The sequence below is a fragment of the Rhinoderma darwinii genome, chromosome 2 (genome assembly GCF_050947455.1).
Source record: "Rhinoderma darwinii isolate aRhiDar2 chromosome 2, aRhiDar2.hap1, whole genome shotgun sequence".
Lineage (NCBI taxonomy): Eukaryota > Metazoa > Chordata > Amphibia > Anura > Rhinodermatidae > Rhinoderma > Rhinoderma darwinii.
Window position 1 is genome coordinate 89,094,348 of NC_134688.1, and position 19,372 is coordinate 89,113,719.

General features: G+C 42.9%; 1 protein-coding gene across 1 annotated transcript in view; it reads left to right on the forward strand.

Moving 5' to 3' along the window:
• Positions 1-19,372, forward strand: part of NCKAP1L (NCK associated protein 1 like) — a 225,855-nt gene that overhangs the window by 76,086 nt on the left and 130,397 nt on the right. The window contains exons 21-22 of the mRNA XM_075850114.1: positions 8,391-8,609; positions 8,820-8,956. Of these exons, the coding sequence (XP_075706229.1) occupies positions 8,391-8,609; positions 8,820-8,956 (356 nt within the window). The remainder of the gene's footprint in view (positions 1-8,390; positions 8,610-8,819; positions 8,957-19,372) is intronic.

Below are 19,372 nucleotides of genomic sequence, written 5' to 3' on the forward strand. Positions count from 1 at the left end.
ACGTCTAGTCGTGTCTTCCACAAACTGGGCCTTAAAATTTTCCTCAAACAGGTTGAGGAAATTTCTCCCCTTTGCAGTTGAAGCCGAACCATGACACCAATTAATATTCCTGTAATTAAAATCTCCCATTATCACTACAGTACCACCCTGTGCAGCCTGCTCCATCTGATTGTATAGCTGACCTTCCATCTCCTCAGTTATATTCGGGGGTTTATAGATTACTCCAAAAGTAATATTTTCAGTGTTTACCTCCCTTTGTAATTCCACCCACAAGGCTTCAATCTCCTCACAATCTTCACCCACTATTGTCTCTTTCACACTCACCTTCATATCACTTCTCACATACAGACATACACCACCGCCTTCCTATCACTTCTCACATACAGACATACACCTCCGCCTTCATATCACTTCTCACATACAGACATACACCACCGCCTTCCTATCACTTCTCACATACATACAGACATACACCACCGCCTTTCCTATTTGTCCTGTCTTTCTGAAACAGTGTAAAACCCTGTAGATTTACAGCCCAGTTGTGTGAAGAGTCTAGCCATGTTTCAGCAACACCAACTATATCTATATGTTCCTCCAGTACCAAGGCCTCCATCTCCCCCATTTTGCTTGTTAGACTTCTGGCATTTGTGAACATACACTTTAACTTGCATTTCAAATTGCCACGTTTGGTATCATTAATGTGATTATTTGACATTATTTGGGCATTTTTATTTTCATTGCTGTTTTGTAACAAAATAATCCCCTTATCCTTATCCTGTTGTCTAGTTCTCTCCCCACAGTCTGTTTTTCTCCCCACCAATATAGTCTGACCCCTCTCTAACCTGACTACCCCTTTATTTTGTACATTGACCTTCCTCCTCAGCCCTAATTTAAATACTCCGCCACCCCATCTAGAATTCTCTCCCCCAGCACAGCGGACCCCCTTCCATTTAGGTGCAAATCATCTGCAGAATACAGTTTGTACCCCAATGAAAAGTCAGCCCAGTGCTCTAGAAACGCAAAGCCTTCTCCTCTAAACCAAGACTTAAGCCATGCATTTAACTCCCTGAGCTCCCGCTGTCTTTCCTGTGATGTGCATGGCACAGGCAGTATTCCTGAGAATACAACCTTGGAGGTCCTTCCCTACAGCTTGTAGCGTAGTTAATTCAAATTATTCTTAAGGCTCCTCCACCTACCATGTATTCTATCGTTGGTTCCCACATGGACCACGACAGCTGGATCATCACCAGCCCCTCCCAGTAATTTATCCACCCGTTCCACCACATGCCGAACCCTGGCACCAGGGAGACAGCAAACCATTGCGACAAAATATTCTATCCGTCTTCCCGATTATGGAATCCCCTACAACTACTAATTGTCTTGCCTTACCTGCATTACCATCCCGCCGATTACTAGCTGGGCTGTTCTCCCGGCTGTTAGGGAGATCAGTATCCACTAGGGCTGCCATTTCTGAGACCGACACCCTCGCATCATCACGCAACTTGGTAATTTTGCTTGGAATATCAGAAACAGGATTGGCCTTCCTTCTCTTGGACCCCTTTCTACTGCCCCTAACTACATTAACCCAGCTACTGTCTGGTCCTGCTGACCCATGTCTTCACCCTCCAGGTCTACCCCAATAACTGCTTTTGAAGGTGAAATCTGTTGTTTTTTTTTGCAAATATTCAATTTGAATCCTTCTTTCCTGTAACACAGCAAGTATTAACAGAGAAACGCAACTCAATATTTATTACCCTAATTATTATTATTATTACCCTAGTGTGCTACTTGATTGCAATACAGGCCTCAAAAATAAAGGAGCACCTTGTGGATTCTTTTTATTAAGATGTTTTTCAGGCACCACTATAAGTTTGAAAAGGTCTTGTGGTGCGAAAACATAAGAAACACTCCAAAAAAGGGAGAAACTACACCCCTTAAAGAGGCTCTGTCACCAGATTCTCAAACCCCTATCTCCTATTGCATGTGATCGGCGCTGCAATGTAGATAACAGCAACGTTTTTTGTTTTTTTTAAAAACGTTCATTTTTGGCCAAGTTATGAGCTATTTTATATTTATGCAAATGGTCAACTGGGCGTTTTTTTTTTCGTTATGTCCAACTGGCCGTGTATTGCGTTTTTAACTGGGCGTGTTTATGTGTATGACGCTGACCAATCACTGACCAGTCAGTGTCATAGCACAAGAACTCTGCTCTTATCATTACGTAGCTCTCAGTCTGTTACCTCTCCTCCACTCCTGTCCTCAATAACACCTTCACATGATTGGCAAGTCACCACCCCGCACAAGATCCTACTGCACGGCTGACAGCCGTCAGCTGTATAGCTAACAGCACGGTTGTGTTGGAAGCGCGCCCTGCTGTGTCTCACTTAGCAGCTGGGTGTGTTCCCCTCATCTAGCTGCTACGTTCTATCCTGACCGCCGGTGAATTCTCTGTGCGGTCTTCGCAGTGCTGCTACCCCGTTTACCTACGGGAGCAGAACGCGGCTCCTGAAATACTCTGTGCTGCCTTAAACTCTGTGGACAGGTCAGCCTGAAAACCTAGCTTTTACAGATTCTTTTTTTCCCACCCAACTTTGCAACCTACAGTGAAGGAAATAAGTATTTGATCCCTTGCTGATTTTGTAAGTTTGCCCACTGTCAAAGACATGAACAGTCTAGAATTTTTAGGCTAGGTTAATTTTACCAGTGAGAGATAGATTATATAAAAAAAAAACTGAAAATCACATAGTCAAAATTATATATATTTATTTGCATTGTGCACAGAGAAATAAGTATTTGATCCCCTACCAACCATTAAGAGTTCAGCCTCCTCCAGACCAGTTACACGCTCCAAATCAACTTGGTGCCTGCATTAAAGACAGCTGTCTTAAATGGTCACCTGTATAAAAGACTCCTGTCCACAGACTCAATTAATCAGTCTGACTCTAACTTCTACAACATGGGCAAGACCAAAGAGCTTTCTAAGGATGTCAGGGACAAGATCATAGTCCTGCACAAGGCTGGAATGGGCTACAAAACCATAAGTAAGACGCTGGGTGAGAAGGAGACAACTGTTGGTGCAATAGTAAGAAAATGGAAGACATACAAAATGACTGTCAATCGACATCGATCTGGGGTTCCATGCAAAATCTCACCTCGTGGGGTATCCTTGATCCTGAGGAAGGTGAGAGCTCAGATGAAAACTACACGGGGGGAACTTGTTAATGATCTCAAGGCAGCTGGGACCACAGTCACCAAGAAAACCATTGGTAACACATTACGCAGTAATGGATTAAAATCCTGCAGTGCCCGCAAGGTCCCCCTGCTCAAGAAGGCACATGTACATGCCCGTCTGAAGTTTTCAAATGAACATCTGGATGATTCTGAGAGTGATTGGGAGAAGGTGCTGTGGTCAGATGAGACTAAAACTGAGCTCTTTGAGATTAACTCAACTCGTCGTGTTTGGAGGAAGAGAAATGCTGCCTATGACCCAAAGAACACCGTCCCCACTGTCAAGCATGGAGGTGGAAACATTATGTTTTGGGGTTGTTTCTCTGCTTAGGGCACAGGACTACTTCTCCGCATCAATGGGAGAATGGATGGAGCCATGTACCGTCAAATCCTGAGTGACAACCTCCTTCCCTCCACCAGGACATTAAAAATGGCTCGTGGCTGGGTCTTCCAGCACGACAATGACCCGAAACATACAGCCAAAGCAACAAAGGAGTGCCTCAAAAAGAAGCACATTAAGTTCATGGAGCTGCCTAGCCATTCTCCAGACCTTAATCCCATCGAAAATTTATGGAGGGAGCTGAAGATCCGAGTTGCCAAGCGACAGCCTCGAAATCTTAATGATTTACAGATGATCTGCAAAGAGGAGTGGGCCAAAATTCCATCTAACATGTGTGCAAACCTCATCATCAACTACAAAAAAGTCTGACTGCTGTGCTTGCCAACAAGGGTTTTGCCACCAAGTATTAAGTCTTGTTTGCCAAAGGGATCAAATACTTCTTTCTCTGTGCACAATGCAAATAAATATATATAATTTTGACAGTGTGATTTTCTGTTTTTTTTTTTTTTTTATATAATCTATCTCTCACTGGTAAAATTAACCTAGCCTAAAAATTCTAGACTGTTCATGTCTTTGACAGTGGGCAAACTTACAAAATCAGCAAGGGATCAAATACTTATTTCCTTCACTGTATATGAGATTACGGAGCTAAACGAGATTTGGTTTCACTTGCCGGAATCTCACAAAAAAAGAGTCAGAAGTGTCAGGATTCTGAATACACATGACGTCCAGGCTGGATGGTCATGTGTATTCATTATCAGGACACTGTAGTAATGTTAGGGCTTGTGTAAGTAGCTGCACATAGTGATATAACTATATCGCTAGTGCAGTGTAAATGAATGGAGAGGAGTGCATGATGCCGAATTGGTCAGCGTCATGCACTCCTCTGTACAACGCCCACTTGGTCGAAAGTAAAAGTACGCCCACTTGGGCATTAAGAAAGCTCATTAGCATAAACCAAAATCGCTCCTAACGTTGTGAAAAAAGATCGGTTTTTTTAATAAAAAGCATTACTGTCACCTACATTACAGCGCCCATCTCCTTATGTAGGAGATAGGGCACTTATAATGTGATGACAGAGCCTCTTTAACTGGTTGCCGACACAGCGGCGGGTACTTCGCGCATTAGGGCGAGCATTCTCGTCCTGTGTGACAGCTGTCTCTGCGCGCGATAGAGAGCAGGGCAACGGCTGTAATACACAGCCACGGCTCCGCTCTAACATCGGAAAGAGAAACATCTTCTCTTCGCCGTTAACCCCTTGAATGCTGTGATAAAAGCTGATTGCGGCGTTCAAGGAGGGGGGACTGCACTTTGATCGCGTCACAGAAAATAACTGTGACGCGATCAAAGCCCATAACTTGTATGGACAGACAGCCTGAAGTACCCCAGGGCTGTCTGAACTTATTTCCTGTTGTTAGGGCACAATCAGTACACAGGCTAATGTACTGGCATATAGATCTATGCCAGTACATTACAGTTAAAAAATCAAAATCAAAATGAAAAATCTCTTTATGGGATTAAAAAAAAATGTTAAATGAATGTACATTTTTTTTATGATAAATAAATAAATAAAAAGTTAAAAAAATACGCAGAAACACACATTTTTTTATAATAAATAAACTTTTTAAAACATAAGTTCCAAAACATTAAATAATATAGACATATCCAGTATCGACACAACCGTAACAACCTGTACAACGAATGTTTAACATTATTTATGATGATTGGTGTATGGTGTAAAAAAAAAATATTAAAACTGCAGCGGAACTGCTTTTTTTCTGCATTTTCACCAAAATAAAAATTTATATAAATTAAACGATAATGTATTTGTACCAAAAAATAGTACCTACATAAAGTACAACTTGTCCCGCATAAAACAAAGTCTCATACAACTACGTCGTACAAGAAATAAAAAAGTTATGAGCATCGGGATGCAAAGAGGGGAAATGTAAAAAAATTGTTCTGTCCTCAAGGACAAAAATGGCCGTGTCCTTAAGGGGTTAATGCATAGGCCAGGTCATGTGTATTGTGTCCTTTCTAATGCCTCATTTAGTGAACACTCGGCACCCTTTTGGGGGCCTCCGTTTATTTCTCAGTTGGGGTGATGTGTGGGGAAATGCTGTCCGGGAATTATCCTGCTGACATTACCCCCCTTTCCAGTCAGCAAAAGACATGGCTTTAATAACTTTCTCCTGGAATTGGAGTAAATTATCCCTGTTGCTAGCATACCTGTACAGGACAAAGGCATTGTATAATGCAATTTTAGTAGGATGTACCGAGGGCCTCTTCCACATACCTTTATTTTGCGCATGGCGCTGTATGGCTTGAATACTCGACACCATCCATATACTTATTATATTCCTGTATGCACAGAGGTTTGGGAACTTTGTTGATGGATCCGCGTACGTGGCTTCTGCTATCGTTGATGGTGGTCAATATAAGGACAAGTTTTGGAATAATAGTCAATTAATCATATAGAGCAAATAAAAATTTGGGTCTTCTGGGGTGAGTAGTGGCTGTTGTCATTGAAGTGCAGGAATTTGAGGATAGCTTCAAAACATGTCCTGTTCATTATTGTGCGGTAGAGTGGGGGTGCAGTGTAATATATTAATAGACCAGAAAACACCGATAGTTGTTTTTTTTTTTTTATGCCAAAATTTACAAATATGCCCCAAAATGTAGGCAGTTCCACTGCGTTTGTGGGTGTCCAATTTTGTCCTTTGGCATAAAATGAGTCTGGGTTGTGAGAGATAAACTGTTTGGTATACAGGTTCCTCTGTTCCATCATTAAATCTATTAGGGAGTCAGAAAAAAAGGGTAAGAAAAATTAATGCTGTGAACCCGGTGGCATTGAATGCCTGAGGAGGCTGTAAAGTCAGACACCTTAGGAGTATAATTGTCTGCAGCTACCCACGTCAACCCGGGCAAAGCAATACCAACGACTCTTTTGCGCTGTCAGGGTTTTTTTCACTTGCTTGATACGGGCAAGGATGAAAGCACAAACTTTGCCTTACCTTAGCTGGTGTTGTCCATATCTGAGCATAACATTACGTATGACTCCTTAGCTATGGAATGGCTTTTTTTTTTTTTTAAGAAATAAACAAAAAAAACGCTGCTCCCAAAGGACCATTACAGGAGCTGGCGACTTAAGGCGGCCATACACTTGCTCCGGACCCTGCTGTAATTTTTGATGGTATTTTACCTACACTGTACATGGGGGCAAATCTAGTTGGCAGGTGGCATTGCTAACTAAAAGAAAATTCAGGCATTGGGCAATCTAGGGGCAGGAAACAGCAGGGAGCTTTAGACGTGTGATTCACGGTCAAGTGATCACTTGATCACTGGACACTTGGTCAATGTAGGGGTAAAGTGATCACTGAAAAGGTCACGGGGCAGCAACTGGAATATTTTTATTATTATTTTTTCACAATGATGGCTTCTCTTCTCATGAAACACACTGGCTCTGACAAACTCTTTGACAGAACTGAGCTTGTCAGAGCTGGTGATTGGCTACCTGTACTGACAAGCTAGCCAATTACAGTGATCGCCACTGTGATTAGTCCCGTGCCGGTTCGATCTGCTTGCCAACTGTCTAGGACATTGTGACTTATAGTTGTAACTGTATGTGGGATCGGGGTAAAACGCTTGCAATCCCGATGTACAGTTATGTGGTTTTGTGCTAAGGGGTTAAGCCAGAATTCCACACAACACTAAAAAGATTACAAACATATATAGGTTTAATACTGACACAGATATCATCCATTATATTCAGGTCCGGATTCATAGAAAATTGGGCCCTCGGCAACAAAGTACAGGGCCTACTGCTCACCATTTTTAGACAGTTTTTCTTGTAATTTTAAAAGCTACATACATAAAATAATACCGCCAAACAATGTGTCATTAATACTCCCATGCGATGTCCACATTATACTGCATATACAGCATACATAATACTGCCATATAGGTCAAGAGATAGATTAGACGGTGCAGCTTTGATTTAACAGCCCCATAGTTCTCTCTCATGTTGGGCAGATTTTTCAATGTAAATAAGCAATCTGCCTGACTACTGGAACTGACTGGAGCGGAATGTTTTTCTGCTCCAATCTGAGGCTGCTCCACAGGGCCCATCCTTGGGAACCTTAGAATACAGGGGCCCTGGGGAATTGCCCAGTTGTCACCCTCTAAAACTGGGCCTGATTATATGTACTCTATATCCAATCAGTATATTATCAACTTTAAATGGAGTTGTCAAGTTTAGAAAACCTGTTTTCATATACCCTATCAAGGAACTTTGAGGTAATAGAGGGGGATCCCCTATTCAGGATCCCCATCTATTGGCTAGAGTGCAAAACGGTTACAATGGGTATATCTCACTCTGGAGGACCTGTCTTCCCTTACACAGAGTACTCATTGATTTGAATGGACAGTGTGTAATGCTTAATTTCCCCTGTGGTGGTGCTGCAGGGAAATTGAACACTTACTGCCAGGTTTCCCCACAGGTTACAGCTGATCATTCGGGATCTTAGCAGCAGGACATTTTGTGATCAGCTTATCGACAAAGGACCTTTCAAACAAGTAGGGATTGTCCAAAGCTGACAACCCCTTTAAGGCTAGGGCTGCACAACAAATTTTAGAAGCTTCATTGTGGTGGCATTACAGGTTATTATAATTAACTCTTCATCCTCTATTTCCATTTTGAATGCATTTAATAATAATTAAAAAAAACGCTTGGCTTCATAGGGCAAACAGGGACGCACACCAAGCTTGATGTACTAATTTACTATATATGTGCTTTAAATATTTTAACTTATGCATGTTTTAGAGCCCTGGTGTCATTGGTGAACTGGAAACCAAATACTCAGGAGATCCAGCGTCCTTCAGAGGTCCTGAGTTCAATGCGGGCATTTCTCAGCACTCTGCAGTCCATTGCCCACCTCGTAAATATCGATATCACCCGTGCTATCCGAAATACCCTTCTGCAACAGACACAGGCAATGGATGCAAATGGAGAGCAAACCATTACTGCACTGTATACCAATTGGTAAGTGCTATTTACAGTAGACTGTCCAGTCAAGCTTTGTAGTGGTCATTTGAGCAAGAGCTCAGCAATTATATTCTCTTCCTGAGCTGTGTAAAACAAGGTCAAATGCTTCACTCCAAAAAAAAATAATGTATTAATTGTAACAATTTATAGAAATATATAGAAATGAATGAAACCTGATGTATTTGCTTTTTTTTTTCTTACACCAAGGTACTTGGAGTGTCTCCTTCGTCAGGCTAGCGCGGGGTTAGTAGTGTATTCCCCATCAATGAAATGCTTTATCGATATACCCACAGAAATTAGTGGGGAGCAAGGACTCAACGCTGATGAATACACGGATGCCTCAGGTGTGTAAACATAGAACACATTTACTGTAATGAAACTAATAGCCATGCATGTGTTTTATTCATTTTATCCCAGAATGCACATGTATCAAATTTATGATATACTATAAGTAATACAAGGACTGGTTTTCTAGGAATTCACATTAATGGTGTTTCTAGAAATGTTTACATATATATGTATTGGACTATCTAGATAAATCTATATTAGAAATGTTTGCATAATAATTAGGAAACCTGGTGCATATGGCATTCACCTTTGAGAACTATTTTACACGGTGTACAAATTGTATAGATTAGTCTACATGAAAGGTTCGGTAACTTGTAATTATATTACACTAATTATCTTGTTCTTATTCTAAGTTACAGCTCATGTTATATCCCAGAGCTGCATTCACAATTCTGCTGATTTTCATTGGAAACAGAAGACAAGTTTGTCATCAGACACATCACTGACACCCTGGCTAAGCTCCTGTTACACGAGCGTATTTTATGTCCGTGATACGCGCGTGAAAATCACGCGCGTCGCACGGACCTATGTAAGCAAATGGGGCTGTTCAGACATTCCGTGTTTTTCACGCAGCGTGCGTCCGCTGCATAAAATTCATATCCTATACTTGAGCGTTTTTCGCGCATCACGCACCCATTGAAGTCAATGGGTGCATGAAAATAGCGCACGGCACACGGACGCACTTCCGTGTGCCGCGCGTGATTCGCGCTACAGTTGTTGACGAAATTAAGGAAATAATAAAACCACCTCCTTCATTTATGTTTCTAAACATTAAAACCACGTGTCATAACGAGGCCATATGTGCAAAAAACACTCAGCCACGCACCAAACACTGATGCAACACGGAACTGCAACGCGCGCAAAACGCTTTGTTTTTTGCTTGTGCAAAACGCACACGTTTGTGTGAATTTCGCCTAATTCAGTGGGACATCAAATTACTGTACAGTGCCTGGTTTAAACCCCCACAATACAAATCACCATTGGAAATTCTGTGCAGACATTGAGCAATTAAGGAATGCTGGATGATTTCAGCTCTGAAGTCTGCAGAATTGTGAATATGTCTCTGGACTATAACACAGGCTGTATCTCAGGTTCTGTAAAACATAAATAATGTAATGTATTTACAACATTGTTCCACTTTTTATGTAGATTATATGTGTATATTCTCTATCATCTATCTATCTATCTATCTATCTATCTATCTATCTATCTATCTATCTATCTATCTATCTATCTATCTATCTATCTATCTATCTATCTATCTATCTATCTATCTATCTATCTATCTCCTATATAGGTTATTGATAGTAATTGTACTGTACATATTTTCCCTGTACCCTCCTTCTGCATCAATTCAGAGATTCTTCTGGAAAACAATGGGTGAATGCCAACTGAACATCGCTACTCCAAATCATTTAGCATTTTTCTTCAAGAAGGAAAATGAAGGTCCTCGTAAGGCATTGTTAACCCATTAGCTTCTTGGATAGCGTGTAACACAGTATTGCAGAAGATAACACTCACAGACATTTCCCTACCCCCTCTTTTGATAAAATAAGCAGAGACAGGCAAAAACTTGGGATGCTGCAGTCGTGTGAGCCGCATCCCCTGAAGCATGTTGCCATGGCAATGACTTGGCCCTCCCATCTTTTTCTAAATTTTAATTCTTGTCAACTGTTATTAGACTCTTACATATGATGGAGGAGCAGTAAATTCTGCTAATCTATTACAGAACAGAGAATTGAATTTCAGGGATCGTAAAAAATTGGGTTCCCTCAACATCCATATTAATTATTGATTTGTGGGATGTATTTAGGAGGAGTGATTGAAATATATTAGAAGTTTCTGTTTCCGTAACACGGTCAGGTTATCAGCAGTAAGCAAATGTTTTTTTCAAGGAATGCAGTCAAATGGGTTTTCCGAATTCAATTTGCTGTTTCAAAGCTTTTAAAATGAAGGAAAAAAAATTGTCGCCAACCTTTCAGAGCTTGGACTACAGAGCTTGCATTAAGAGCTGATTGGCTGGACTGGGGATGTAGTGCCATAGTAGTCAATGATGGGCTGTAGAGTGAGTAATGTGCTTTGTATGCGGCGTCTGAGAATGCAAATGAGCCAGTGGCACCGCAATATGCCAATCTGATTCTGCAGTTGTGGCTAAAGGAACACTCTAGGCAAGACTTATATATTGTGTCACGATCAATGCCGGGCCAGAGGGGGAGGTACATGGCATAGAGATTCAAAGAACAACAAAGACAGAATGCCTGTGTCATGCACCGCCCCCTCTGGCCATACACTAGCCATAAAAAAAAAATCTGATTGGACACTTTTATAGTAATGCAACTGGCTGTTGTATCAGCATCAGAATGTGCTCTCATAAATGGAGACACAACAAGACTTATTTCTTTAAAATGTATTCCCACCAACAAATTTGTTTCCCTCATATAAGACAGTGAACGTTAATACAAGGTTTCTATGTTAAATGGACACTAAATTTTCCAAATATTTATGCTAATCTAATAGTATATCTGATACAGATAAACTTTGTCATTTACTTACTGTTAAAATATAGTTGTTTTAATTATGTAAATTCTGTGTGAAATTACCTCCACTAGGTGTCTCACTTCCTGTAAGGGAGCAGAGGTACAATGCAGAAGGAACAGTCATATCCAAAGGATTATTTTGTTCTTTCCTGGTTACAGACGAGCTGCAGAAGGCAAAAGTGTGTCACTTCACTGCTTGCCTATACAAGTCTATGGAGAGGGGAGGGAGGAGCAGGGGTAGGAAGCAGGAGAAGATTGAGAAAGACAGAGACTTCTAGGTCACCCCAGGCGTAAATTTTTAGCTACACAGGTCATAACTGCTGTATAATCTCCTCCATGCTGCTGCAGTTTATATATGTGATAGATAGGAGAGCAGGATTCTCCACTTCTATATGTGCAGTGTATAGAAGACATGATAGCAGTTAGGCTCCTCCCACTAGCACAGAGAAAACTGAGAATTAGAGCGAGAGCCTGCAGAGGGGATAATTGCGTAAAAAAAATGACCAGAAATAGAGATATTCCTCAGGTTCACATAAATATCAGCTTAATCTGAAAAGTCGCCTGAAAAGTTAGGTACGCTTTAAAGCATTTAAGCCTAATTTAAGCTGTCTGTTGCCATTCGCCTATGTGTATAGTAAAAGCGAAGACACGATTATACATCCATCCTAATTTTCTCAGAGGGGAAAGAGGGACAGCAATGTGTGGCGAGCTTAGCATGCCACAGAGGATTTCTCAAACGTTAGCTCCATCTTAGTAACAATTATAAATGTTTATGTGTGTGTATGAAATATATAATCCTTGCATAAACAGTGCCATACAGTGCCCACATAAATAGTGCACTTAGAGTTCAGAGCAGGGGTGGGGAACCTTTTTTCTTCTAAGGGCCATTCGGATATTTATAACATCATTCACGGGCCATACAAAATTATCAACTTAAAAATTAGCCTACTATATTTGGTCAAACATTTAATTAACTCACCCCTAAAGTGATGGCAGGGACTGCTTCTCTTTGGTGAGGCGTGTGATGTTAGCTGGTGTTGATGATGTTGCTGCTGTGTTGGTCAATCTGGACTCTTTGCAATGGTAAGATTTGAAAAGAACTGCTCGCAGCAGTAAGTTGTTCCAACTTACTTACTGAAAGGGGTTTTTCATCAGGGAGATTTATAATATATCCACTGTATATGTCATAAATGTCAGATAGAACCTCTGGGAGCCGCACCTATCTCTATTCCCTAAACCCCGTTCTACCTCTCTGTGTTCTGGCTGATTTCCGGCTATAAAGAAGAAAACAGCATAGCTCGCTGAACTACGCTATTTCCTTAACTTCCATAGTTGTCAATGACAGTTAGGGAAGCAGAGTAGCATGCGAGTTACGCTGTTTCCGTAACTACCATTCAGTTCTATGTGACTTACGGAAACAGCGTAGTTTTTTCATGGTCGGAATTCACCTGCATCAGCCGCAACATAGAGAGGCAGAATGGGGTTTGGAGGCCCCGTTCTAGAGATAGGTGCGGGTCCCAGGGGTAGGACCCGCATCTACCTGACATTTATGACATATCCTGTGGATATGTCATAAATGTCTCTGATGCGAAAACCCCTTTAAGTCATTCATGTGTTCTGACGATACCCATGGTGTTTGTATTACTACCCTTACTATTCCTTCTTGTTTATATATTAGGAAAAGAGTTGCGTCAAGGACTTTGTGCTCTCCTCTAAAACAGGTCCTGTCACATTTTTAACAGCTTGTAGCACAAAAACCATGACGGCAGCGGTGGTCAGAGTGAAGTCGGTGCGTGAAGTCGGTGCGTGAGGTCAGGTGACTGGACTGTGCCGGCCTGGGAGTGGACCAATCCAGTCATCTGACCTCACTGACATGAGGTCAGGTGGTCGGACTGGTCCACTCTCAGGCCGGCACACACCGACCTCACTCAAACCGCCGCCGCCACCGCAATACTTGGCTCCTCCTGCTCCAAAATGTGAGTGAGTAGGGCGGACGGAGCCAATTAGTGAATGACGCGGCGGCAGTGCAGTTTAATTTCTGAGTGTTTTTTCCGCTCATCATTTATGCAGCATGTGGATGAGATTTGCTCAAATCTCATCCACTTTGCTGCTATTGTATTAGGGTGGATTCACACGAACGTGTATTGGGTCCGTGCGGGCCGCGTGGTTTTCACGCGCCACGCACAGACCAATACAAGTCTATGGGGCAGTACAGACAGTCCGTGCTTTTTGCGCAGCGTTTGTCCGCTGCGCAAAAAGCGCGACATGGTCAATATCTCCGCGTATTTCGTATTTCGCGCATCACGCACCCATTGAAGTAAGTGGGTGCGTGAAAACCATGCAGGTCGCACGGAAGCACTTCCGTGCGAACTGCCTGTTTCGCGCACCAGCTGTCAAAAGGATGAATGTAAACAGAAAAGCACCACGTGCTTTTCTGTTTACAAACATCCGAACGGAGTGTCTTTGAGATGAGCGAACCCGGACAACCGAACCGAACTTCACCAGGTTCGGCCGAACCAGTTTTGGCCGAACCCGGCAAAAAAAATTCCGGTATGCGACGTCAGGAGATAGTCACTGTCCAGGGTGCTGAAAGAGTTAAACTGTTTCAGCACCCTGGACAGTGACTTCCGATCCCAATATACATGAACGTGTAAAAAAAAAAAAGAAGTTCTGACTTACCGATAACTCCCGGCTTCTTCCTCCAGTCTGACCTCCCGGGATGACAATTCAGTCCAAGTGACAGCTCCAGCCAATCACAGGCCAAGCACAGGCTGCAGCGGTCACGTGGACTGCGGCGTCATCCAGGGAGGTGGGGCCAGATGTCAAGAGAGGCGCGTCACCAAGGCAACGGCCGGGAGGGAAGTTCTCGGTAAGTACAAACTTTTTCTTTTTTTTTAACAGGTTTCTCGATATTGTGATCGGCATTCACTGTCGAGGGTGCTGAAAGAGTTAACTGCCGATCAGTTAACTCTTTCAGCACCCTGGACAGTGACTGACGTCGACTAGACTCACCTCTATGATGGCGGCTGCGCGAAAATCACGCAGCCGCGCATCATACACGGATGACACACGGAGCTGCAAAAACGCAACGTTCGTCTGAATAAGCCCTTATGCTGCGGATTTTTGGCAACATGTTGTGGAAAAACCGCAGTATTTACATGTGAACTCGGCCTTAGTAAGCTAAAAGACCTAGAAGAAAAAAAGAAACTAGAGTTGTTGTCCATAGCACCCAATCACATCACTTTCATTATTTTACCTCCACTGAAGTAAATAAAACCTGGAATCTAAATGGTGGCAATGGGATACTGCTCCCATTTTACTGTATATGAGTTTTATACTTGTGCCCCAACAATAAAGCTATATTTGCATATGATTGGTCAATCCTTTTAATGAGTATATTTTCCAGTGCTAAATTCACGCAAACTAGAGGCATAGCTAGGGGTTTAGCACAGGGGGGCAAAACACATCTGAGTGAGTCCCAACCCAGTGGGCCCCCCACACAGTATCATGACCCGTAAGTGTGCACCACAAAGTATAATGCACCTATTGTCACGTAGGGTTCGTGGACCCACTGGGCCGTACCGCCTTGGCAGTATGGCAGCTGGCCAACAGGGCGCAGGCCAGAGTCTATAGTTTATATAGGGTGCCTGTGGCAGCTCGGACAGTAGCAAGGCAGGCTTGGCAGGAACTAGGCAGCAGGTAGACGTCAGGCATGGAGAAGCAGGACAGTCGTGGTATACAGCACGGCTACAGCTCAGCACGGCACTAGATCAGGATACAGGTTACCGGATACAGGAACAGGAAACACTGGGAGCAGGAAACACTAGGGGACCATTTGCAAGACAGACTTGGAATATAACAACAAAGTTCAGGCGTGGCAGGATGGGGCTGGGACCTTCTTATAGCCCAGGGTGCTCTGGAGCAATTAGCTCAAATCACCAACATGCGTGCGCTCTGAATTCTTAAGTCTGGACTGAGCTTGTAAGTGCACCCTTGTGGTCGCTGTGGAGCAGGACGACTGTATGTGCAGACATCTCTTGAGAGAAGGGAGTCGACTGAATGGAAGGAGTTCGTGGTCAGCGACCACGGACGTTACACCTATAGCTGCTTCCACACAGGATAATGACCCTATGGTTGCCCCCACACATAATAATGCTCCCATAGCTGCCCCCACATAGTATAATGACCCCTTAGTGGCCCCCACACTTTATAATGACCCCTTAGTGGCCCCCTCATAGTATAACGCCCCTATAGCTGCCCCAAACAGGATAATGCCCCTATGGTTGCCTCCACACGGAATAATGCTCCCATAGCTGCTCCCAGATAGTATAATGACCCCTTAGTGGCCCCCACACAGTATAATTCCCCTATAGTGCCTTCCCACACAGAATAATGCCCCATAGCTGCCCTTCACACAGTATAATGCCCCTATAGCTGTCCCCACACAGTATATTGCCCCTATAGCTGTCCCCACACAGTATAATGCCCCTACAGCTGTCCCCAAACAGTATAGTGTCCCTATAGCTGTCCCCACACAGTATAATGCCCCTATACTGCCTCCCACACAGTATAATGCCCCATAGCTGCCCACATACAGTATCACGTCCCATAGCTGCCCACATATAGTAAATTCCCCCATAGCTGTCCCTACACAGTATAATGCTCTCATAGTGCCTTCCACACAGTATAATGCCCCCACAGCTGCGCCCGAACAGTATAATACCCCCATCACTGCCCCCACACAGTATAATACCCCCATAGCAGCCCACATAGAGTATAATGCCCCATAGCTGCCCCCATATAGTATAATGTTCCATAGCTGCCCCATACAGTATAATGCTCCATAGCTGCCCACATACAGTATAATGGCTCCATAGCTGCCCCCATACAGTATAATGCTCCATAGCTGCCCACATACAGTATAATGGCTCCATAGCTGCCCCCATACAATATAATGCTCCATAGCTGCCCACATACAGTATAATGATCCATAGCTACCCCATACAGTATAATGGCTCCATAGCTGCCCCCATACAGTATAATGCTCCATAGCTGCCCCATACAGTATAATGCTCCATAGCTGTCCACATACAGTATAATAGCTCCATTACTGCCCCCATACAGTATAATGATCCATAGCTGCCTTCTTACAGTATAATGGCTTGATAACTGCCCCATACTGTATAATGCCCCTAAAGTTGCCCCATACAGTATAATGCCACCATAACTGCACCATACAGTATAACAAATGCAGCAGCCCTATAGTGACAAGTGTCAAGTTAGGGAAAACAATTAAACTAGACAGTCTTTAATTGTTTTCCCTAACTTGACAATTGTCACTATAGGGCTACTGCATTTATTGTTCAGGCACTTGCACTTTGCTGCATTTATTAGTGTATTTTTTTCTATAGGACGTTTTTAGTAATTATGTGTGGGGATCCTTGTATCATGGGTTTGTCGTTCCAATTTATATTCTGTGTTTTATCTTGTTTCTAATAAAGATGTTATATTTTGCATTATACTGGTTATCCTTCCTGTATTTTGTGATAGGAATCTTTCAAATAAAGTGCATTCTCTCTCTATTGTGCCATTACCAACAATTGAATTAATACACCCGCATTTTTTCACTTTTTTATATACAGTGCCTTATTTTTTTTGCACACTTTCTTTTTTATTTTAATCTGACTTTTTTTATTATTCTATAATTTTTTGCTACTGTATTTCTGTCTTGTTAAAGAGGCTCTGTCACCAGATTTTGCAACCCCTATCTGCTATTGCAGCAGATAGGCGCTGCAATGTAGATTACAGTAACGTTTTTATTTTTATTTTATTTTTGGCCAAGTTATGACCATTTTTGTATTTATGCAAATGAGGCTTGCAAAAGTCCAAGTGGGCGTGTTTAAAGTAAAAGTCCAAGTGGGAGTGTATTATGTGCGTACATCGGGGCGTTTTTACTACTTTTACTAGCTGGGCGTTCTGACGAGAAGTATCATCCACTTCTCTTCAGAACGCCAAGCTTCTGGCAGTGCAGACACAGCCGTGTTCTCGAGAGATCACGCTGTGACGTCACTCACTTCCTGCCCCAGGTCCTGCATCGTGTCGGACGAGTGAGGACACATCGGCACCAGAGGCTACAGTTGATTCTGCAGCAGCATCGGCGTTTGCAGGTAAGTAGCTACATCGACTTACCTGCAAACGCCGATGCTGCTGCAGAATCAACTGTAGCCTCTGGTGCCGATGTGTCCTCGCTCGTCCGACACGATGCAGGACCTGGGGCAGGAAGTGAGTGACGTCACAGCGTGATCTCTCGAGAACACGGCTGTGTCTGCACTGCCAGAAGCTGGGCGTTCTGAAGAGAAGTGGATGATACTTCTCGTCAGAACGCCCAGCTAGTAAAAGAAGTAAAAACGCCCCGATGTACACACATAATACACGCCCAGTAGTACTTTTACTGGAAACACGCCCAGTTGTACTTTTGCAAGCCTCATTTGCATAAATACAAAAATGGTCATAACTTGGCCAAAAATGCTCGTTTTTTAAAAATAAAAACGTTACTGTAATCTACATTGCAGCGCCTATCTGCTGCAATAGCAGATAGGGGTTGCAAATTCTGGTGACAGAGCCTCTTTAATTATCTGTTAACCTCAAATATAAAGGTAATCGACTCACTCATCTCTGCCTGCGTGTGTCATCCACCCAAAAAATTAAAACCACTTACATTGATTTTTTGTGATCGGAAATCGTTTTTGGTTCACCAATGCAAATTGTGTGTAGCTAATGGCTTCATGTATGCATTTAAATTGTGAAGAAGCATCATAGTTAACAATGTGTTTTTCTGATCATGAAGACATTTGACCTTCCCTTCTGATAATGTCCTTCAATGTTTTTGCTGTTGAAACGTAAGCAAATATTGTAGTCTCCTCCTTCTTAGTGAGAACAGTGCGGCTCAATATTGACCTTGTGTACAAATACTCATTACAGCTGTCACATTGTAACCACGTGTATATAGAGAGTCCTGACGGGAAATGCATTTGCTTTGATTTAATTGTCTTTTTTGCTGTGTCTCTATGTTCCAATCTAAATCTTCTCTATAACCCATTACACAGAGTACAAGACCAGAATAAAATATACGCCATGTGCTGGGAATATCATAACCTAATGCTTATTTAGTGAAGCAATATTTGTTTTATAGGTTGATTTTTTTCTAAACGTTATTAATATCAGGCAGAGACTTCATGGAGTAAAATATACTGTTCAAAGCAGAACTGTTAGACCTTATTCACACGACAGGGTTTCCCGGGCGTGTGATGGCCGTTCATAAAATGGCCATCGCAGGGCCGTAGTAGGAACAATAGAGCCCTAATGGGGCTAATCACACGACCGATTTTTTAGCGGCCCGGGAAACCCTGCCGTCAAAAAATGGGACATGCCCTATTTTTTGCCGTTCTCCCGGCCACCCGGCTCCCATAGAAGTCTATGGGGCCGGGTAATACCCGGCCATCACTGGAATGTGTCCCGAGTGACGGCCGTGTCTTCCGTCGCTCGCTCTCCCTCCTTCTCCTCCTCACAGTGCGAAGTACATGTGAGGGGGAGGAGGAGGGTATTTTTTTGCTCCCTGTAGGAGCGGAATCCCCAATCCCCGGCCACAGCTTCAGAAGTGCCTAACGTCACTGTGTCCATATATGGACACAGTGAAGTCAGGGACTTCTCCTGGAGCGGAAACACTGGCCACAGGGTCGGAGATTCCGCTTCAGAAGTGCCTGATGTCACTGGACATGGAATCCCCGACCCTGTGGCCGGTGTTTCCTCTCCAGGAGAAATCTCTGACTTCACTGTGTCCATATATGGACACAGTGACGTCAGGCACTTCTGAAG